Source organism: Gouania willdenowi, chromosome 20 (genome assembly GCF_900634775.1).
Source record: "Gouania willdenowi chromosome 20, fGouWil2.1, whole genome shotgun sequence".
NCBI classification, from domain to species: Eukaryota; Metazoa; Chordata; class Actinopteri; order Blenniiformes; family Gobiesocidae; genus Gouania; species Gouania willdenowi.
This window is the reverse complement of record NC_041063.1, coordinates 28,198,257-28,218,668: the sequence shown is the minus strand read 5'-3', so window position 1 is coordinate 28,218,668 and position 20,412 is coordinate 28,198,257. Positions and strand designations below refer to the sequence as shown.

General features: G+C 38.0%; 1 protein-coding gene across 2 annotated transcripts in view; it reads left to right on the top strand.

Annotated features, from left to right (window-relative positions):
- sugct (succinyl-CoA:glutarate-CoA transferase) overlaps positions 1-20,412 on the top strand; it is a 43,442-nt gene that overhangs the window by 19,483 nt on the left and 3,547 nt on the right. The window contains exons 13-14 of one of the 2 annotated variants that reach the window (XM_028434010.1): positions 16,669-16,994; positions 17,498-18,191. The exons of the other annotated variant lie outside the window; for it this stretch is intronic. Coding sequence (XP_028289811.1) covers positions 16,669-16,994; positions 17,498-17,960 — 789 coding nt within the window. The 3' untranslated portion in view covers positions 17,961-18,191. Of the gene's footprint in view, positions 1-16,668; positions 16,995-17,497; positions 18,192-20,412 lie in introns of those variants that run through there. 2 annotated transcript variants of the gene reach the window in all.

The window sequence follows — 20,412 nt, the reverse complement described above, 5'->3', positions numbered from 1 at the left end:
GCCTGGCTCTGCCCAGTTTCTTGCATTGTTACTGGTCTTGTAATATTCATAAAGTGTTATACTGATTAATGATATACCTAATGAGAGATGCCCCATGAAATTAACTTCTTCTCTCTTTGATTTGCTCTCAACTTCCTTTAAGTGCTTCCAACTTGACCTCCAACCCAGTGATCACAGTGAACTCCATTAGAAGTTTGTGATCCATCCAGTTTTGGGCCCAGGGAGTCTTGGGAGTGGGAGCTAGGGACCCCATTATCTGAAGATTATTGGCCACGGGTCTTAAAGTCGGTGGACTTCTCCTCAATCTGTGCAATGTAAAGTTGTACATAGAGTCCATTACACTAACCTGAAACTGTCTCAGATCTACCACAATGTAACCCACTCTTGTAATAGGTGCAAACAATCTCCAGTTGACCCCGCCCACATGTTTTTTTTCTGTCCCAGGCTTGTCATATTTTGGTCTGATATTTTTACGTCTCTTAGTGCAGCATATAATAGTCATTATGCCTGATCCTATCTGAGCCCTGTTTGGTACCCCCTTACAGACCGTCCTTGCCTTCTCCACCCTGCTGGTCAGACGTCTCATTCTGCTTCACTGGAAACTCCCCCACCCTCCGTTAAAAAGCTCTTATTGTTAATTAGACTGGAGAAGCTAAGATTTTCCCTTAATGGCTCACTAAAGTCATTTGAAATTACTTGGAGACGTTTCCTAAATCATATTGACTCTCTGACACCTGTCTAATGCTAATGACTGAGCCCCCCCCTTTTTAAAATGTTTTTATTTAATTTATTTTTTAAATTTTTAAATTTCATTGAATTTTATTCATTTATTTTTGTGTATTGTTGAAATGTACTTTGTATTATTGATATGTCCTTGACCGTTACGCACTAATAACGAATGTTATGGGAGGGTGGGAGGGTGGGAGGGTGGGAAGAAGAGATTTGGAGGGAAAAATTACACAGTTTGTATTGTACCTGTGGAACTGCTTCCAACAAAAAGTTATTAAAAAAATAAACTAAACATGACTATTATTAATACATTTCTAAAGATCCGTGCTCAGGGAAAACAAACAGAAAATTCAGAATTAATTTCCTGAAACAAAATAGAAATATTTAGGGGGCCTAGTGGCCCAGCGGTGCTGGGAAAGGTATTGTTTTTGTTCTGATTTTTATTATTTTTATTTTTCTGTTGGTAAAAGTGGTGCTGCTAGCTAAACCGTACAAGGGAGGGCGGTGCCCTTTGGAGGGTTGGTCTAGACCCCCCAGCTTACCTAGGCCTATAACTATGTCGCACATCCAAAAACCTCATATCCACAGATTTCCTGAATAGCATTGAATCACCTGGGCTAGGCCACGCCCATTTCCGCCTATAGTTGTGGTGGCGTAAAATCATGAAAACTGGAAAGCCTACTTTTTATAACTCCTGCTTGTGGTTTTGTCCAATCAGTGTGAAACTTGGCACATAAAGTCTTCAGTTGGACGTGATCTATAGTTAAGTAAAGAATTCTGTTCAGTCAAAATATGCACAAATTATTAACGAGTAAAGTTTTCTAGCTAGCTATATAAACGCAAACTGTTGCATACCTCGGTCTAAATAAATGCTAACAACACCAAATCTGAGATCATTGATTGACATGTGACTGTGGGGGTACAAGAGAAATTTGAATAATTTAAGCCACTAGGGGGCGCTGCAAATATGAGAAACTCATCTCTTAAATGGCAAAACTGATTTTTACCAAACTTGGTGGATATGATCTTGGGTCGCTCCTGAGGTCATGTCTCGAAGTTAATCATGATTGGTCAAAGAGGGCGTGGCTTATTACAACATAAGTAACTAACATTTATTGCAGCTCAAGTATTATGTTGAGGACTGTGAAATGTACAGGATACATATAGAAAAGCACACACACCATCCATACCAAAAAGTGTGCCACTAGGTGGCGCTATAATTTTGGCCTGTAACTTTCACATTTTAAATCACATCTTCATAAACTTTATTTCCACGTGTTCCTTAAATAGTGGCATCTTCTGTCATAGGCCACGGCATCTTTGTCTTTGTAAGTCACTACACATCAAAAACCTACTTTTTTCTAACTCCTCCTAGTTTTCCAGCTCTATCTGCACCACATTTTACACATACAATCTCCAGACTGGCCTGATCGCCCCAAGCCCGTCATCCTTCATGGGCTCTGCAAAACCTGGCCCCCTTTCATAACTACTATTCTAGTTCTAGTTTTTATTATTATTGGTTTTCATTTTTTTTCTTAATCTTTTCAAAGCACATCTGTCTGATACTGAATAAAGCCTCACGTGCATGTTGAGGAAAATATCTCACATTTACACACATTCTATCTTTATTAACGGGTGGACAGAGACAGAATTGTCAGTAATATGACACAAAATGATGACTTCACCTTTAAAATTGAAATATCTCTATGACCCACACATTTCCACTATTTTTATTATCTTAAAACGGGTGAGCTAATGTGTAGCAACTTTAGCAAACAGACATAATGTCAAATCTTGTGCAAAATCTTGCGTGATTTTGGTCATATAAGGATAAGATGATATTGCATAAAATGGTGTTATCGGGCAAAGTTTGCATGAATATTATGATAGAAATACTATAGTTATATGGTTGCACCACATGATAGTTTGAGCATTTAAATTACAGTCAAATAATGTCTTTTTAAAAAATTCAAGTATGAGAGGTACTACATGTATGGTATATTTTTATTCATTTAAACCTGTTTTTAACTGAAAAATACAGTTGAACAAAAAACTCAATTCCATAAAATGTTAATCATCAGGCAAAGTTTGCATTAATACTATGATGGAAATAGAAATACTTATAAATCTCATACAGGACTATAACAGAAATAAAATGGGGAATAAAATTAATTAATTTAGATTTGGAGATTAAATATTTTTTAAAACCAGCAGTCATTGCCACACAGTCACACCACATGATATTTTGAAACTTTGAATAACAAAATAAATTACAGGAGTAATTTAGTAACATTTCAAAAACATACTATTATTGTTGTATTTGGGTCAATGATGGGACACCAACGTTTTCTGTCCAACTGCATTAAAAAAAATACAAAATATGGAGTAACTTAGTATATATGCACTCACTTAAATACAGAAAGGATTCAATTGACTCAAAAGAACCAAATCATCAGCTGAACCAGGATCCATAGAATGAATGAAGTCTGAAACCAGTGTGAACTGGTTCTCCTGCAGCACTGATACAAACACTTTAATCGTGTTTTCTGCAGATAAAATGTGGCGTTTGTTAAACAAAATCGTCGTCTCTCTAATTGGAAACACTTCCTAAGACCATTTCCAGTTTGACATTCCCAATATGACAACAATAACACTTTTCCACAACAGAATAAATCATTCCAACGTCTCTGCTTCGGGTTTCACTTCAAACATTGAAAGCAGGCGGAGGATTTGTTTGGGAGGGTTTGTTGAGGTGGCCTCAAAGCGATACAGATGTGACCATAAAACTGGGTTTTTCAGAGAAAACAGGAGCAGGTTTGTGCAGATGTGGACCAGAGGTCAGAAAGTCAGAAAAATGCAACTTTTGGCCAAAGTCTCGTCTCTGTCTCCCGTCGTAAGCCACGACTTTAATTATTGAGAGTTCCTTTTCCTCCTGCAGGGGGCGTCGTCTGTGGTCTTATTAGTAATGATTCATTAGATTATTTTAAGGATCTGGTATCATCCATATCATGGGTCTTTTAACTAAATGTTCTAGTCTTGAATCTTTGGGTTCTGTAGTCAGATGGTTTCAGTCCTGAGCGTTTGTGAGACTGTGCTACCTGGGTCTTTGATCTGAATCCTCTACCTGGTCCTGTACTCAGACCGTTATAGTCCCGTGAGTTTTTGATGGTTAAACGGGTTTTCTACAATTCCAGGGACTCTTGAGTCTTGATTCTGTACAAATATCTGGTTCCATAACCTAGTTTGTTGGTGAACCTACCAGCCCAGGTTTATCTGTGGTTTTCTTCATTCCAGCGGTTTGGTTCGTCCGGTGTTTACGTGCGCGCTGCATCTGCTAAAGGAATGATAAGCACAGCGGCTTCTTCTTTGTCTACCAAGACTCTTGAAAGTCCATCAGAGGAGTCGCTGGTTGTGTCCGCGGGCGTCTCCTGTGACTAATATCTCTTATCATGCGTGCTGGCTGTGGACAGATTTATCCCGTGTGTAAGCGTGTGTGTGTTCTGGAAAGCTGCCTCTAATTGAAAACCAATGGACTCCCAGACATGGAGCTTTAACACGACGGATGAACTGATGGAACATCTGTGGGAAACATCTGTGGAGCTTCCATGTTCTCACTGACAAACACAGCGTGTGTGTGTCTGTGTGTGTGTGTCTGTGTGTGTCTGTGTGTGTCCTACTAGTCCAGAGATGATTAGATAGTTTAACTAGTATCTAGAAAGCTACTCTGTAACTATGGCGATACTTTGGACCAATGAAAGAGCCACTGAGTTCAAATGACCAAGGGATAGCCAACACTGTTGCTATGGCAACGTTAATCTCTACTTTCAGAATCAGCTCATTTGTTACCTGAGGATGTTTGGTGTTAAATGAAAGAGTTTAAAGGAGTTTAATGTGTAGAAGTTGGAAATAGACACAATATGTAGTAAATCCACTGTAAAGTGTCCCAGGTCACGTTTGTTGGACCTGTTAATAGTATTTATGATCGTATTTATGATACTTGAATTCCTCCGTGCTTTTTTTGACTGGAGATTGAATTTCCTTAGAAGAAGAAAAAGTTTTCAGCCAATGAAGAGATTGATCTAATGACTCCCATTGTTGACTGGATCAACCGTTCAATTGCCATATTTCCGCGTTTTGTCATTTTTTTGGCGTTTTTTCATCGTCACTCTTGCCGTGTAACGACTTTTTAAAGTCGGGAGTAGGAATCATGTTCTCTCCTGTGATTCCACAGCAGATTTATGGACTTCTGATTTGGAAAAGCAGCTCTCGCTCCTGCGTCCGAGCCATGTTATGTGGTGACGGTGAAATACGACTGGATCCGTCCAATGGTTGGTCAGCTCTGAGCGCTCACATTAATCACGGCCTGTGACAGATGTTTAAGTTTGAGTCCCGGTCAGAGGGGGAGTTTTCCCACATCCTGGAAACACCTTGGAATTCCTTAATGTGACTTTCCAACGTGGCTGTTTATTTAATGTGAGCCTCGCTCTGCAGACGCTCGGAAATATTCCTGCTTCAGGACAGATCAGCGTGTTTTTAAGAATCACTTACAATTATGATGTAATTATTATTGTAAGTGAAATAATCTGTTGCTCTTATCATAATTAAATTGTAATTGAGTTCAGATAATTGACTTTTTAATTTTAATTGTCATGAAAATCCTATAAAAACGGTAAATTACAATGTAATTTACTGTTTCATGTCTGACACATACTTGGTTAATAATTATTAGAATAACTTTTTCCACTACCTGTCATTTCTCTACAGGATCATTTTAATAATAATCTAATATACTGAGAGAAAAGAGGCTCAGACTTCTACACCAAATATATTAATACCAATATTTTATTGATTGGAAGCCTAACAATGTAACCAAGAGATGAGAAACTATGGAAGCAGATTAGGGCCAATTTTGATGGAGAAAATAATTTTGGGCAAATCAAGAATAAAGTCAAAATGTTGAGATTAAAGTTGAAATTTTGAGAATGAAGTTTAAATATAATGTAAATATTAAAGTCAAAATTAAAAGTCAAAGCATCACTTCTTGTCTTCCATGATTTTCTTTTTTTTTTTTTTACTTTTTGGTAAATAGGGCTCTTATTTTGAAGGTAACAGGAAATGTAGTCAGTAGACCAATGGAATGTCTCTGAAAATATGTGAATGAAATATGTCTACGTGAGTTTTATGGATCTAATGAGCACATGTTGATATTCTACTTGGTCATTTTCTCACTTCAAATGTTTTCAGAACTTTCAAAATAAAGGTAGAGAATCAACAGAGATATTTAGTCTCAGTGTGAACATATATAGTGTAATATATAGTAGACAGTATATACTATAGTATATAGTAGACAGTATATACTATAGTATATAGTAGTAGTGTATACTATAGTATATAGTAGACAGTATATACTATAGTATATAGTAGTAGTGTATACTATAGTATATAGTAGTAGTGTATACTATAGTATATAGTAGACAGTATATACTATAGTATATAGTAGACAGTATATACTATAGTATATAGTAGTAGTGTATACTATAGTATATAGTAGACAGTATATACTATAGTATTTAGTAGTAGTGTATACTATAGTATATAGTAGTAGTGTATACTATAGTATATAGTAGACAGTATATACTATAGTATATAGTAGTAGTGTATACTATAGTATATAGTAGTAGTGTATACTATAGTATATAGTAGTAGTGTATACTATAGTATATAGTAGTAGTGTATACTATAGTATATAGTAGACAGTATATACTATAGTATATAGTAGACAGTATATACTATAGTATATAGTAGTAGTGTATACTATAGTATATAGTAGACAGTATATACTACAGTATATAGTAGACAGTATATACTATAGTATATAGTAGTAGTGTATACTATAGTATATAGTAGTAGTGTATACTATAGTATATAGTAGTAGTGTATACTATAGTATATAGTAGACAGTATATACTATAGTATATAGTAGTAGTGTATACTATAGTATATAGTAGTAGTGTATACTATAGTATATAGTAGAAGTATATACTATAGTATATAGTAGACAGTGTATACTATAGTATATAGTAGTAGTATATACTATAGTATATAGTAGAAGTATATACTATAGTATATAGTAGACAGTGTATACTATAGTATATAGTAGTAGTATATACTATTGTATATAGTAGTAGTATATACTATAGTATATAGTAGTAGTATATACTATAGTATATAGTAGAAGTATATACTATAGTATATAGTAGAAGTATATACTATAGTATATAGTAGTAGTATATACTATAGTATATAGTAGAAGTATATACTATAGTATATAGTAGATAGTGTATACTATAGTATATAGTAGAAGTATACACTATAGTATATAGTAGTAGTATATACTATAGTATATAGTAGAAGTATATACTATAGTATATAGTAGTAGTATATACTATAGTATATAGTAGACAGTATATACTATAGTATATAGTAGTAGTATATACTATAGTATATAGTAGAAGTATATACTATAGTATATAGTAGACAGTATATACTAGTGTATATAATAGTAGTATATAATAGTAGTATATAGTAGTAGTATATACTATAGTATATAGTAGAAGTATATACTATAGTATATAGTAGACAGTATATACTATAGTATATAGTAGAAGTATATACTATAGTATATAGTAGACAGTATATACTATAGTATATAGTAGACAGTATATACTATAGTATATAGTAGAAGTATATACTATAGTATATAGTAGACAGTATATACTATAGTATAGTAGTAGTATATACTATAGTATATAGTAGACAGTGTATACTATAGTATATAGTAGTAGTATATACTATAGTATATAGTAGAAGTATATACTATAGTATATAGTAGACAGTATATACTAGTGTATATAATAGTAGTATATACTATAGTATATAGTAGACAGTGTATACTATAGTATATAGTAGTAGTATATAGTAGACAGTGTATACTATAGTATATAGTAGTAGTATATACTATAGTATATACTACTACTATATACTATAGTATATAGTAGTAGTATATAGTAGACAGTGTATACTATAGTATATAGTAGTAGTGTATACTATAGTATATAGTAGTAGTATATACTATAGTATATAGTAGACAGTATATACTATAGTATATAGTAGAAGTGTATACTATAGTATATAGTAGAAGTGTATACTATAGTATATAGTAGAAGTGTATACTATAGTATATAGTAGACAGTATATACTATAGTATATAGTAGTAGTATATACTATAGTATATACTCATTGAGTTTGTAGTGTATAGTACGTTAGTTGAATGTCTTCATCTGATAAAAAGTTATCGTCTCCAGCAGCTTTAGTATAAAACAGGGTCATGAACTCGTCTCTTTTGACTCTTTTCTGTCTGAGGTCAAAGGTCAAACGTACGTTGCCATAGGAACCAGCAGCTGTTGAAAACACAGGACTAAAGAGTGAAACTACTCGTTATTGTAGAGTAGATTATCGTCCTCTGTGGCGCCCTCGTGTGGTTGTTCTGACTCTGACACCAGCAGTGTTACAAAGTGTTTACGATGAAATCATCTATAAACGTCTTCCTCCCGTTATTCCACCTCTGAGCTTTTCCAAAGCATCGCTACGACCTTTGAGCGACCGCATGGAAAAGACAGAAGTGGGACTTTTCTTTGATTTGAGTCTAATCAGAGTGGGCGAGGATGTGAGGAGGACGAGGGAATGGCTACGTTCAGGAAACAATCAGCTGGAAAAGCACAGCTCTGGGACAGCTGGGAAAGTGTGAAGGGTCAGAGTGATGGATCCCAGGAACGCTGCGGAGCATTAGACCAGAGTTTAGATATTTAACGTCAGTGAAAAACCACGTCCTGATACTGAGGTGAGCGTTTAGTTCTAACAATGTTTCAGTATCTATTCTATTGATATCTATACAGATCCAAATCAAAGCTTTACATCAGAGCTTTAAAATGTATTAAAGTGAGCTTTTATTTTGAAGGGAATATCACAGCTGAGTTTGATCAAAAGAAGGTGTGAGAAAATGACAGAATTCTAATTACTTTTACAATTTGTGATTTGTAATTCCTATGTTTCTAAGATAAAAGTTTGAAGATGTTCTGTCGTAAATTGTGTTATTCTAGTTTGGAACTCCTTAATCGTTGGATTTAAAATCACTGATTAGGAATGTTGGGACCAGTTTAGATCCTTGATCAAACATTTATACTTTTATTCCACATGTTGAAGTGAACTCAGGGAAGGGTTTGTGTGTTTTTTAAAGTGTGTTCGTATGTTTTTAAAGTTATTGTGTGTTTTTTAGTCATTGGGCATTTAAAAACATATTTCTTTGTCTTTTTAGAGTTATGTTGTGTTTTTTAATCTTTTTTTGTGTCTTTAAAGTTATTTCATGTGTTGATTTGGGGGCCGCTCCACGTTCCACACGTGGCCCCTGGTCCTGTGTGTTGCTGTGCATGTGAACATGTGTAGTGGTCTGTTATTAGTGCGTCTGTAGTTCAGGTCTAAGCTGAGAGTCGTCGTCCTAGATGAACACTATTTATTTACTGTGATGTTTTTAGGGAACCAGAGAATATTCCAGCCTCTATTTGTACTGGGTTTCTGTAATTAGAGGTAAAAAATGCAGATTAACGTTAGCGTCCATGGAACAGGCTTTGATGGCAGAGCCAAAACAACCGCCGTGTGTTTGTCCAACAGGAAGTGGAGGCAGAGACGGAGGCTTATGGTCGGCACAAGCTGTCAAAGCAACAACACAGCAGTTAAACATGAAAACAACACATCCCAATTATTCTGGCTGGATTAGGACGATCCCACTGATCTGCCTTCACTTAGCTGCAGGAAAATTCCTCCCGTCCAACAAATATTGGGAAATCTTCCTCCGATTGGTCGCATTAATCACAGGCAGCCTTTGTTGGAGAACTTATTTATGGTTTTTTGCGTGAGAGGAATTTGTGGGTCCTTCTTGTTCTTCTAGTGCTTCCACACGGCAGTGAGACGGGACGAGAGCAGGAGAAAATAACCCAGATGGAACCAGTACCAACGCACAGTACAGCGCCAACAAGTGGCAACTATCAACATTACCATGTGTTAGAAACTAAAGGTGATCCAATCAAACCCATGTCAGAATCATGTTTTATCAGCTCCACATGTGAACCACTGTATATGGAGGAATGTACATTAGGGATGTTTAAAATCCTTCAGTGTAAAGGTTTAAGTCAAAGGATCCTCCACTGTTTTTATTAATGTGTCCTAAACTCTAATAAATGTCTTTATTAGTAGATCTATGTATAACTGAACACATTATTATTCACCATATTCATTTAATATCCTTTTAAAAACAGGACTACTTTACAGTTTTAGAGCCATTTTTAAATCATGTGATTGATGATGTCACACGGCCCCACTGCCTGTAAACGTCCCATTGTTTTCTATTGGAGTGAAACATTCAGCCTGATTTATACATTATTTAACAGCTTTTTAGATCATTGGACCCCAAAAATCTCTCCTTTATTCCCCCTTATAGATGGTCCTGTCTCCACATGACTGTTCTTCAATGTTCATGTCTGTGTTCAACCACCTTCAGCTACAGTGGGGGTCCCTGCTCTCTGGAACCTTTATTTTGGAGGGTCCCCGCTCTCTGAGACCTTTATTTTGGAGGGTCCCCGCTCTCTGAGACCTTTATTTTGGAGGGTCCCTGCTCTATGGAACCCTTATTTTGGAGGGTCCCCGCTCTCTGGGACCTTTATTTTGGAGGGTCCCTGCTCTCTGGGACCTTTATTTTGAAAGGTTGAGAGCCACTGATGTAGAATATGAGCTTGTTATTGTGTATTCCTTATATTCTTGCTTTAAGCTACGAGACACAGAATGATTACGTTTGATGACTTTTGATTCATTTATCGCCAAATAAAACAAATTCCTTTTATGGCATTTATAAATAATAAAGACCACATTTCCACGTGAGCAGCATCAAAACCGGACCCGTCGGGTTAGTGGAGAACCATGCGAGTAGAGAAAAACAGGACCCTTCAGTTTGATGAAAATATGGAAAAGTGGGCGAAGGACTAAGTTCTCACGGCGTGGTTAGCGTTAGCGCTCGTCTTGACGACAGATCAAATCTTTGGCGAGGAAGAACCTGATTGTGATCAAAGGATTGTTGAAGTTTTTCATCAGCTGATGGTTTACAGACACAGACACATGTTTGTTTGGGTTGACCACCACATCTGCTGCGACTCGCACTTTTCTTCTTCTAGCCTCAAGGATTTTCCTGCCGAGTCATATCTTTGTGCTTTACCTGGACGACGAACACGATGACATCATCACACGGACACTTCTTTGTTGTTTCTCCTGAAGTTTGTTTGAAATAAAGCAGACTTCATGTGTTTGTGTAACAGTAAGCGTGAGAAACACCATATGATTGGCTCTCTGTGAGAAGTTTAGAAAAAACAAGAGCAGCGAATGAAGTGAAGAAAAGAGTGATTGAAAAACAGATCATGTGAAATGTTTACTTTATTTTTCATTTATCCCAGAAAATGCTGACTCAGCAGAAAAGACCCCTCTGTGTTTGTGTGGTCAGTCCCAATTTGTCTGAGGTCACTTCCTGTTGCTCTTTGTTTTTGTTGAGCAGGTGAAACGATTTAGTCAACAAGATTAGATTATTATTGGTTTTTATGTCCTGGATTATGAATTGTTAATTAGTTGACAACATTCAAGTCTTTTTCTCCTTTTAATTATTCTTCTTCTTCTTCTTCTTCTTCTTCTTCTTCTTCTTCTTCTTCTTCTACTTCTTCTTCTTCTTCTTCTTCTTCTTCTTCTTCTTCTTCACACTAGTTAAATTTGTAAACAGATTGGGCTGAAATTTGGTAGCTATAATCTATGGATGTGTACTCATCGACTCTCGGAGCCCGATTTTTGAATTGGGGCCCCAAAAGGAAAAAAAAACGAAAGTCGATTTCTCATTTATTTACGAGTCAAATATTACGACGGTTGGTGGTACTGCATCATTGGCACATACCTAATTGGGGCCCATTACCCCGGATGTGTCATAGGGGACCCTGGGGGCCCCATTTTTCAAGTAACTGCTCCTCTGTTAGTTCGATGAATTAGTCTTTGACATTAACTGTGTGTGTTTTTGGATTAACATATTTTTTGTACCAATTGATTTTTGTGTCATGTGGTGTAATGACACATTTCTGTCAATAGGGGGCAGTAATTTAATTCTTTCCATAGTTCTCTTTGTGTTCCCACATTTCCTTTTTTTTCTTTGAAATGTCCATAGATTTTCCTTTGATTTGCACTTTCAGTATATATTTATACTAAATATTTTAGTTTTCTTTCACTTTCTAATATACTTTTTCCTCTCTCTCTCTTTGTGCCCTTGTATTTCATCCAGTAGTTCCCTTTAGCTTACTTTATTTGTCTTTAGTTTTCTTTTAATTTTCTTTATTTTTCCATTAGTTTTCCTCTTCTTTCCTCCTGTTTTCCTCCCTTTCTTTTCCTCGTCAGTGGCTGCAGGAATGCGGCGGAGCGTCGCTCGGCTTGTGATCCGTAATCAAATCAAAATGTGTCTGCATACTTTCCCATGGGGACGTCCAATTAGACGTCAACAGTGATGAAGATAAACAGTTGCAGAACAATCAGGAAGAGTTTCAGACGCATAAAGCAGGACGGAGATAGAAGGCGTTCATTTGTAGAGCGGTTTGATGAAGCAGTGGCTAACAACAACAACAACAACAACAACAGCAACAACAACAACAACAACAACAACAACAACAACAACAACAACAACAACAACAACAAAAACAAAAACAAAAACAAAAACAAAAACAAAAACAAAAACAAAAAAAAAAACAACAACAACAACAACACGATGCAAGCACACATGGATCCTCTCAAACACACTTAATGACACAACAAAACACGTAAATTACAAGCACACACTTCCACACTTTGAGATACGCACACACACACAAACATGACACACACACAGTTTAAGTTCTGCTGTGGTTTTCTGTTATTAGCTGCTGATGAAAGCGTGTGTGTGTGTTTGGGTTTTTTTGTGTGTCTGCAGATCTTATTTTTAGAAATACGACTTGTTTTGTGAGACGCACACACAGCACGACACGCTGAGCCCTGATTGGTCAGTGGCTAACAGAAGCAGGTGTGATGAGCTCATCAGAGCCACGTGTGTGTGTGTGTGTGTGTGTGTGTGTGTGTTATTGTACGTCTGTGACTGTTCTGAATGCAGGCATGGGATGTGAAGACGTTTGACCTGGCTCTGACTCCGCCCCCTTGTTTTGCAGAGGTTTAAAGTTCTAAGTCCAAGGCTTCATAAAAAGCCTCCTTTAGTTGTTTATCACCATTGGTTAGGCTCCTCCTCTTTCTCATCATATGGCCTCCGTACGGTTCCACCCACAAGTGCACGTCTGGCCTACTGTGCGCATGGAAGTCAGTGGGATGCTGACGTGAGAGCAGACCAGGGTCAGATAAAGGTCACTGGAGGCCAAACCACGGCCGAGGAGCAAAGAAAGGGCAAATAAGGACCAAAATGATCCCATCAGGGTTCAACAGGAGCCAAACAACATCAAAAGGGGATAAAAGAAGCCAAAATAGAACCAAACTATGGCCAAAAGGAGTCTCAACGAGCTGAATGAGAGTCAAAAGAACTGAAATGAACCAGACGAGAACCAAATGAGGCCAAAGAACAAAACAAGAGAAAGAGGGCTAACAAAGAGCCAAAAAGAAAGACAAGTGAGGGTTAAAAGAAAGCCAAAAAAAGGCCCAAAATGAGGAACAGGAAACCAAGAGAGGTCTAAAATGAACCAAACAATGGACCAAATGAGCCTGACCAGAACCAAACAAAGAACAAAACAGACAATGAGCTAAAAAGTGGGGGGGGGGGGGAATCAAATGAGGGCCAAAATAATCCAAATGAGGGTAAAGGAACCAAGACAGGACTAAAATGAACCCAACAATGGACAAATGTGGAAAAGGTTAAAAGGCGCCAATAAAGGAACCCAATGAGAGTCAAACTGAGTCAAACAAGGACTTAAGGCCAAACAACAACCAATGAGGACCAAGAGGAGCCAAAGAGTCAAATAGGAACAGACGAGCTTCACAAGGAGCTGAACGTGAGTCAAAAGGGACCAAAAGAGCAAAAAGGACCAAAGGTAAGTTTTAAGGGACGTGAAACACTTTATGACGGTTGGATCTATTTTATTGTATCGGTAATAAATGCATGAATATTTAGTTGTTATTATTTGTTATTTGGGCAATGAAAGACGTTTGAAAAGCTCCATTTTTTAACCTGCGATCTGCGTTTTTTGTGTGGCACAAGGTATTGGACTGGTTTAGGACTGGGTTTAGACCCAAACTGGGCGGTTCAGATTCCCCACTTGTTCAAAGGAACCACTTTCTGCAGTTATTATCTGAAGTAATGCTGATCAGCTCCCTGATGTTGGCATCCTGCTGCACACCTGGAGCACAGCTGTACACACACACACACACACACACACACAGCGTTTCCACTCTGTCTTTTTTCCATCTGCTCCCGTTCCTCACGCCAAACTTTCCAATCCATGCAAACCAGGCGGTGGTTTTTAGGATTCTCATTATGCAAAGCATTCACTCTGAGCTAATGGTGCTAACTTTGTGTGTGTCTTATCTAGAGTCACATTTCTAGATTTGACTCTTACGTCTAAACCGCAGACAGTGAAAGATCCTCATTTTTACCACAAAATCCCCTAATTAATCATACCTCTTACTTATTACAATTATTATTACTTCCAACTATTCATGAAAACATAATTACTGATATTAGTTAGTTTTACTAGTAGTTATTTGTTATCTATCACCTGTCAGAGGAATAAAGAAATCCTCGTCATATTAGCCTTTCTGCTCACTCGCTCATTTTCCTCATCTTCTCTACGACGTGGCTTCCCTGGACTTAACATCATGTCGTGTTTTGAATGAACAGAGTCGGGAGACGGCAAAGCGTTTTTAATCACACATGACTGGACCTAATATCCCATAAGCCCACTGACCAGGTGAGTCCTCATTGGCTCTCTTTTCTTTATACTTTTCTAAGCAAAATATCTTTATATGTTAAATACAGTTATACCATGTTGAACTTCTCTAGTGTGCAGCATGGTGGGAGTTCCATCATGTTTTAGAGCTCCATGCTTGTTTTAGCTAGTTTATTATTTATTAGAATGTTTACAGATGAGCTTTAAAAGCAGGTCAGATAGAGCAGACTGTACAGGTGAACAGAGTTTTTTTTTTTTATGGCCACAGAACTCGTAACTTTTAAATGTTTTCACATTCAAACCAAATGGAAAATCTTCTCACGTCTGATTGGACAGAAATGTCCACATGCAAACAGAGTGGGTTGGATCGTCGTTTTCAAAGCGGTCAGAGGGAAATGCAACGTGAGGCTGTTCACCGCGAGAGTCGATGCTAGAGAGGACCGGAGGTAAAAATGATCTTAGGTCTTTGGACAAGCTTTTAAAAACAAAAACAAAAAACAAAACTCTTTAAAAGTTTAAAAGTTGGTGTTGATTTGTTGAGTGTTAATGTTTTTTCTAAGCTATAATACAACAAAGAAAACCTTTCTATGCTTTCAACGGCTCAGTTTTTAACCTTTTTTTAAAGAAGAGTATCATCTGCATAGAGAGACATTTTTTGAATATCAGTAAAGCTAAACTCTTCACTATGAGTTTTCTTTTCATCCTCTTACGTTAAACTTTCAACCATGTTTTCTACCTTTTAAACCACTTATTCTAAACGTTTGTCTGCTCTGTTTGTAAAACCTGTAAAAACTGTAAAACCAAAGTGGTTAAACGCTCTTGCTATAAATGTCTACAGCTCAGTTTTTAACCTCGTCTGTATAGAGAGGCATTTATTGAACATCAGTAAAGCTGAAGTTTTCACTCTGTTGTTTTATATTTTTCTACCTGTTTTTTTCTTAACATTTTCTAGTTTTTAACTAATTTGTGCTAAACATTTTTCTCTTCTGGTTGTGAGTCTTTCCTCGTTACATTTCCAGCCAAAATGGAAAACCCAATTTGATGCATAAAGAAGAGTATCGTCTGCATAAAGAGAAAGTTCCTGAACATCGGTAAACCTAAACTCTTCACTATGAGTTTTCTCGTCGTGCTCAACATTTTCCAGATGTTTGTAAAATCTCTGATAAATGAGGAAAATGAGAAGCAAAAATTTCTAACTGAAACCGCAATTTTGCTTCCTCGCAAGCGGCGTTTGAATGCCTCATATGTTCACATTAGTGTTTGGTGTTTGCCATGCAAATCCACAGGTGGGTCAGTTTCCAAATGAGGCAGGCAGTGAAACATTTGGCCAAAAGAGAAGCTAAAATGACTAACTGGAGATGCAGGAAAAACAGCAGCTGATTGTAGTGATGCTCAGAAACCAAATCTCTGTTTCTAACTGAAAGGAAGTGGAGGGTTTTACCCACAGGTGGAAGTAAATAAACTTTTTATCAGGCAAGTAATTGGCCACCTTTTCAGGTGGATAACATTTTTATTCCATTTACAGGCAATACTAGTGTGTAAATGTGTGATGTTCTCACAAATCCTGGATGTGATCTGGGGTGGAGGGAGTGGCTAAAAGTGTTTACTAAATGAAATTGTAAATTGTAAAATTGTGATCTGTGTGGCCTACACTTTATCTTAAGAAGCTTTAGTTTTTAAAAAATAATGCTACTTGTGGAGGCCTCTACATGTGTTTCACTCTTTAGAAACCAGAGATGGTTTGAAAGTTGAGGAAGTTAAGATTGCCTGTCATGGTTTGGAGGTTGACGGCTGTCCTTCTTTGGTTTGCTGCAGATTTGGGCGGAGCTTCACTCTGACGATGAGTTCACAGGAAGCCAACGTCACATCTTCACTCCTCTTTTTTCAGCTGACTCCTGGCTTCATCACCTTGTTGGCTTGTAACCTGTTGGTGGCTCTGCCCACCAATGTCTATGTGATATGGCTGATCGTGGGCAGGGCGAGTGGGGTGGCGGTGTCTGAGATCTTTGCCCTGAACCTCTCCTTGTCTGAAGTTCTGTTCAGCTTGCCATCGCTCCACCTGGTTCTTCACTTCACCCTGGGGAGGAACGTGAGCCAGGAGCTGCTCCTCCTGCAGCTCTTCTTACGGCTCATGTTCATCGCTCGCCCGCTTTTCCAGAGCTGCATCTGCCTGGAGCGATACCTCGCTGTCGTACACCCACACCTGTTCCTCAGGTAAACAACCAGCAGGAGGTGGAGCTTAGAGCATAACTAACTTGCATAACTAGGGATGTTCTGATCAAATGGAGCCAACTTAAAAAAGAAGCTTTTACAAAACTCACTCAAAAGCATATGCCAAAGGAAACCAAGAAAACCCAATGTGATACATTAAATAGCTCTGTTTGATAAAGAAGAGCATCGTCTGCATAGAGAGACATTTATTGAATAGCAGTAATACCAAACTCTTCACTATAACTGTTGTTTTTCATCCTCCTATGATGTCTGCTCTGTTTGTAAAACCTTTCTGAGCACAATGTGAAACCAAAGTGTTTAAACGCTCTTGTTGAAGTTAAAAAAAATATTAAGTGTTAAAAATATAATTTCAAGCCAAAACCTTCTACAGTTCAGTTGTAACCTTTATAATGAAAAGTATGGTCTGCATAGAGAGACATTTATATATATACTGTATATAACATGTGAGTCTTTGTGTGATTAGTTAAGCCTCTCTCTGTCCTCAGGCTGAAGCCTCTGTGGTATCGGCTGATGTTCTGCGTGACTAACTGGGTGGTGGTGGTGCTCCTCGCCATCATTCCTACCTTCATGTTCACTGTACATCAGTCTGCGGTGCTGCTCATATGTTGCTCCTTCTTCTTCCTGGTGCTCATGACGTACTGCGGCATGCACGTCCTGTGCACGCTCACACGTCCTCCGCCGGGCCACGGCGACTGCGGCCTAAGCTCTGCCAAGAGGTCGGCCTTCAATGTTATTGTTGTGACGCTGACCTTCACCAGTGTGACTCAGATCGTCCAGGTGATCCTGTTGGGCCCCGCCATTCTGAGGACCCAGGGCTGCATCAGCATGTGGGTCACCTCGATCACCCTGACCTTCAGCATCGTGGGCGGACTCATCACGCCACTGTTGTTCCTCCAAAGGGCGGGAAAACTGTCCTGCTTCAAACTGGGAGTTCCCTTCACCGGCTGAGTGGGAATGATGGGAATACTGTGACACGTTAACGCTTCCGTTTCAAACGCTGGTAGAAACGCCGCCACATAAGATAAAACAAAATTTTTCTCTACCTCTTCAACTTCACAGAAACATTTAATGAGTAATTCTAGTTAAACTAGTTATAATAGTATTTTTATATGTGACTCCTAGTAATACTAGTCAAAGTGAGTCCTGAACTCCTTCCTAGTGAGAATGTTTTCTGTAACTCTGACCATAAGTGTGTAATGTATAAAAATAAAAACTTATGAAAATACACACAAACCCATTGGTGTTGGTTTAATTGGAGGCAGTGGCCCCCAAACACCGGCTCGTGGACCATTTCCAGTACGCAACACATAGAATGTTACGGTAATTGTATTATAAAAAGTTAATGCTACTGGTTCCCTATGGGGGGTGGGGGGGGGGGGGGGTTCTAGGGAAAGAGATGAATTCACCTGAACATGCATTAAAATGAAGATAAAATTAATTTTTTATAACTTTGTTTTTTTATTCGTTGCTCGGTACTAGCGTATTTAAATGTGGGCGTGTTCAGACTTTGGCTTGATTGAAGCTCGATTTTCAATTAATAATGATGCCATCCTATTGTTTCGTTTCCAAGACAAACGTGTGTGTTTAAAGGAGGGGTGTGTGCTCTGAGCTTCACGCTGAGGATGAGGAACATTATTCACGTCCTGATGACGGAGCAGCTCTGAGGAGCTTTATGTAACACGTGTGAAAGGCTGGAGCAGAGGACCACGGGGGCTGCTCCGGACACTGTGTGTGTGTGTGTGTGTGTGTGTGTGTGTGTGTGTGTGTGTGTGTGTGTGTGTGCGTGTGTGTGTTATAGTAGAGTTGCTTCTTTAATTCAGCGTCAGTGGTTGATAAATACCATCAAGTTGATTATTCACTTGAAACTGAATAACTGAGCCATGAGGGGGCGATAGAGAGACAGCAGCTGTGATTCCTGCAGGACAGCACAGAGTTAGAGAAAGCACAGAGTTAGAGAAAGCACAGAGTTAGAGAAAGCAGAGAGTTAGAGAAAGCACAGAGTTAGAGAAAGCACAGAGTTAGAGAAAGCAGAGAGACGTAAATGTCTTTAAATCCACTGTTTGCACTGGAACAGGTTTTTATACCAAACCCTTTTGTTGCATTTTATTCGTGCTCTGGTATTTTAGTCATTGTGTTTAGTCACTTTTTTACTCTCGTTAATTGACTTATTTCTGCTCATTAGCTTTGTGTCGTTTAGTGGTTGATTTATAAACACACACAACTGTAACTGAAAAATACATGAAAAAGGCCAGAAGGGGGCGATAGAGAGCGCTAAACCAGGATAGAGATTTATGCTTGTTGATGGTAAAGTTCATTCTCACTAACTTTAATCTCTAAGAGTATTTTTTTTTTGATTTAAAATAAGAAAGTAGTTCTCCTGTCAAACTTACTTAAACCTGTTTATGATCCTGAATAAGTTAAGCCTCTGACTGTTAAAAGCCCATATACGCTAATCTACAGTCATAATTTAAATCCAAGTATGAAATAAATTTACCTTAAACCTGTTCCATAACATTATAATAAACTTACACTTGAAACTCAGTTAAAACCTGAATTTGTTTATGAATCAGAACTAGAATCTAAGATTAAACCTGATTTTTGTGGTTGTCCTGATCAAAAAATGTAAAAACTGTAATTTAGCTATTTTTGAAACAATTTGTATTTGTTAAATGTATAAATAAATGAATGGTGAGGACACTTTGTTCCCATCATTGTGTGGGCAGTAAACATATGGTGCTGTTGTGCAGACTCTCTCTCTAATCCCGACTGTCTCTCTGCTGTCTAAACACACCACATCAGATCAACGTGGAGCTTTAACTCAAGGTGCTGCTGAGCTTCAGGAATATTTCTCATAAATCTGATCAAATCCCAGAGCAGCTCGACCCTCCGAGGCTGCGTCTCCAAAGATTTATTTCCGGCTCTGGCTGTGACTGCTGCGTCGGGCCGGATGACCATCATGACAAAGCGTCTCAGATCCGTCAGCGCTCGCGGATCCTTCCAGGTCTGAGAGACCTGATGGAGGTCAGGACAACCAGCACTGCTCCTTCAGATTTATTAGAAAACTCCATTTTCTTTGGCTTTGTCGTTCACTGATGAAGCATCGGTGCGTCTGTGAAACAAAGGAGCTCTTCATCATCAACATCGTCGTCATTCAGACGTTTTACTCTCATTAAAACAACCCAAAGGTGGATTTTGATCACAGTGTAAATGCTGCAGTCCACCTGAGGACTGCTGAGTCATGGTTGGCAGATGGTTTGAGCTGGTTCGACTGGTCAACAGTTCAGTTAGTGACAAGGGAAAAAAACCAAAGTATTGTTGCTGAGTCACAGTTTGAACAACAATAAAATTTAAAAAAACATGCTACGTCATGCTCAAACACCACAGGCTTCCTGATTAATGT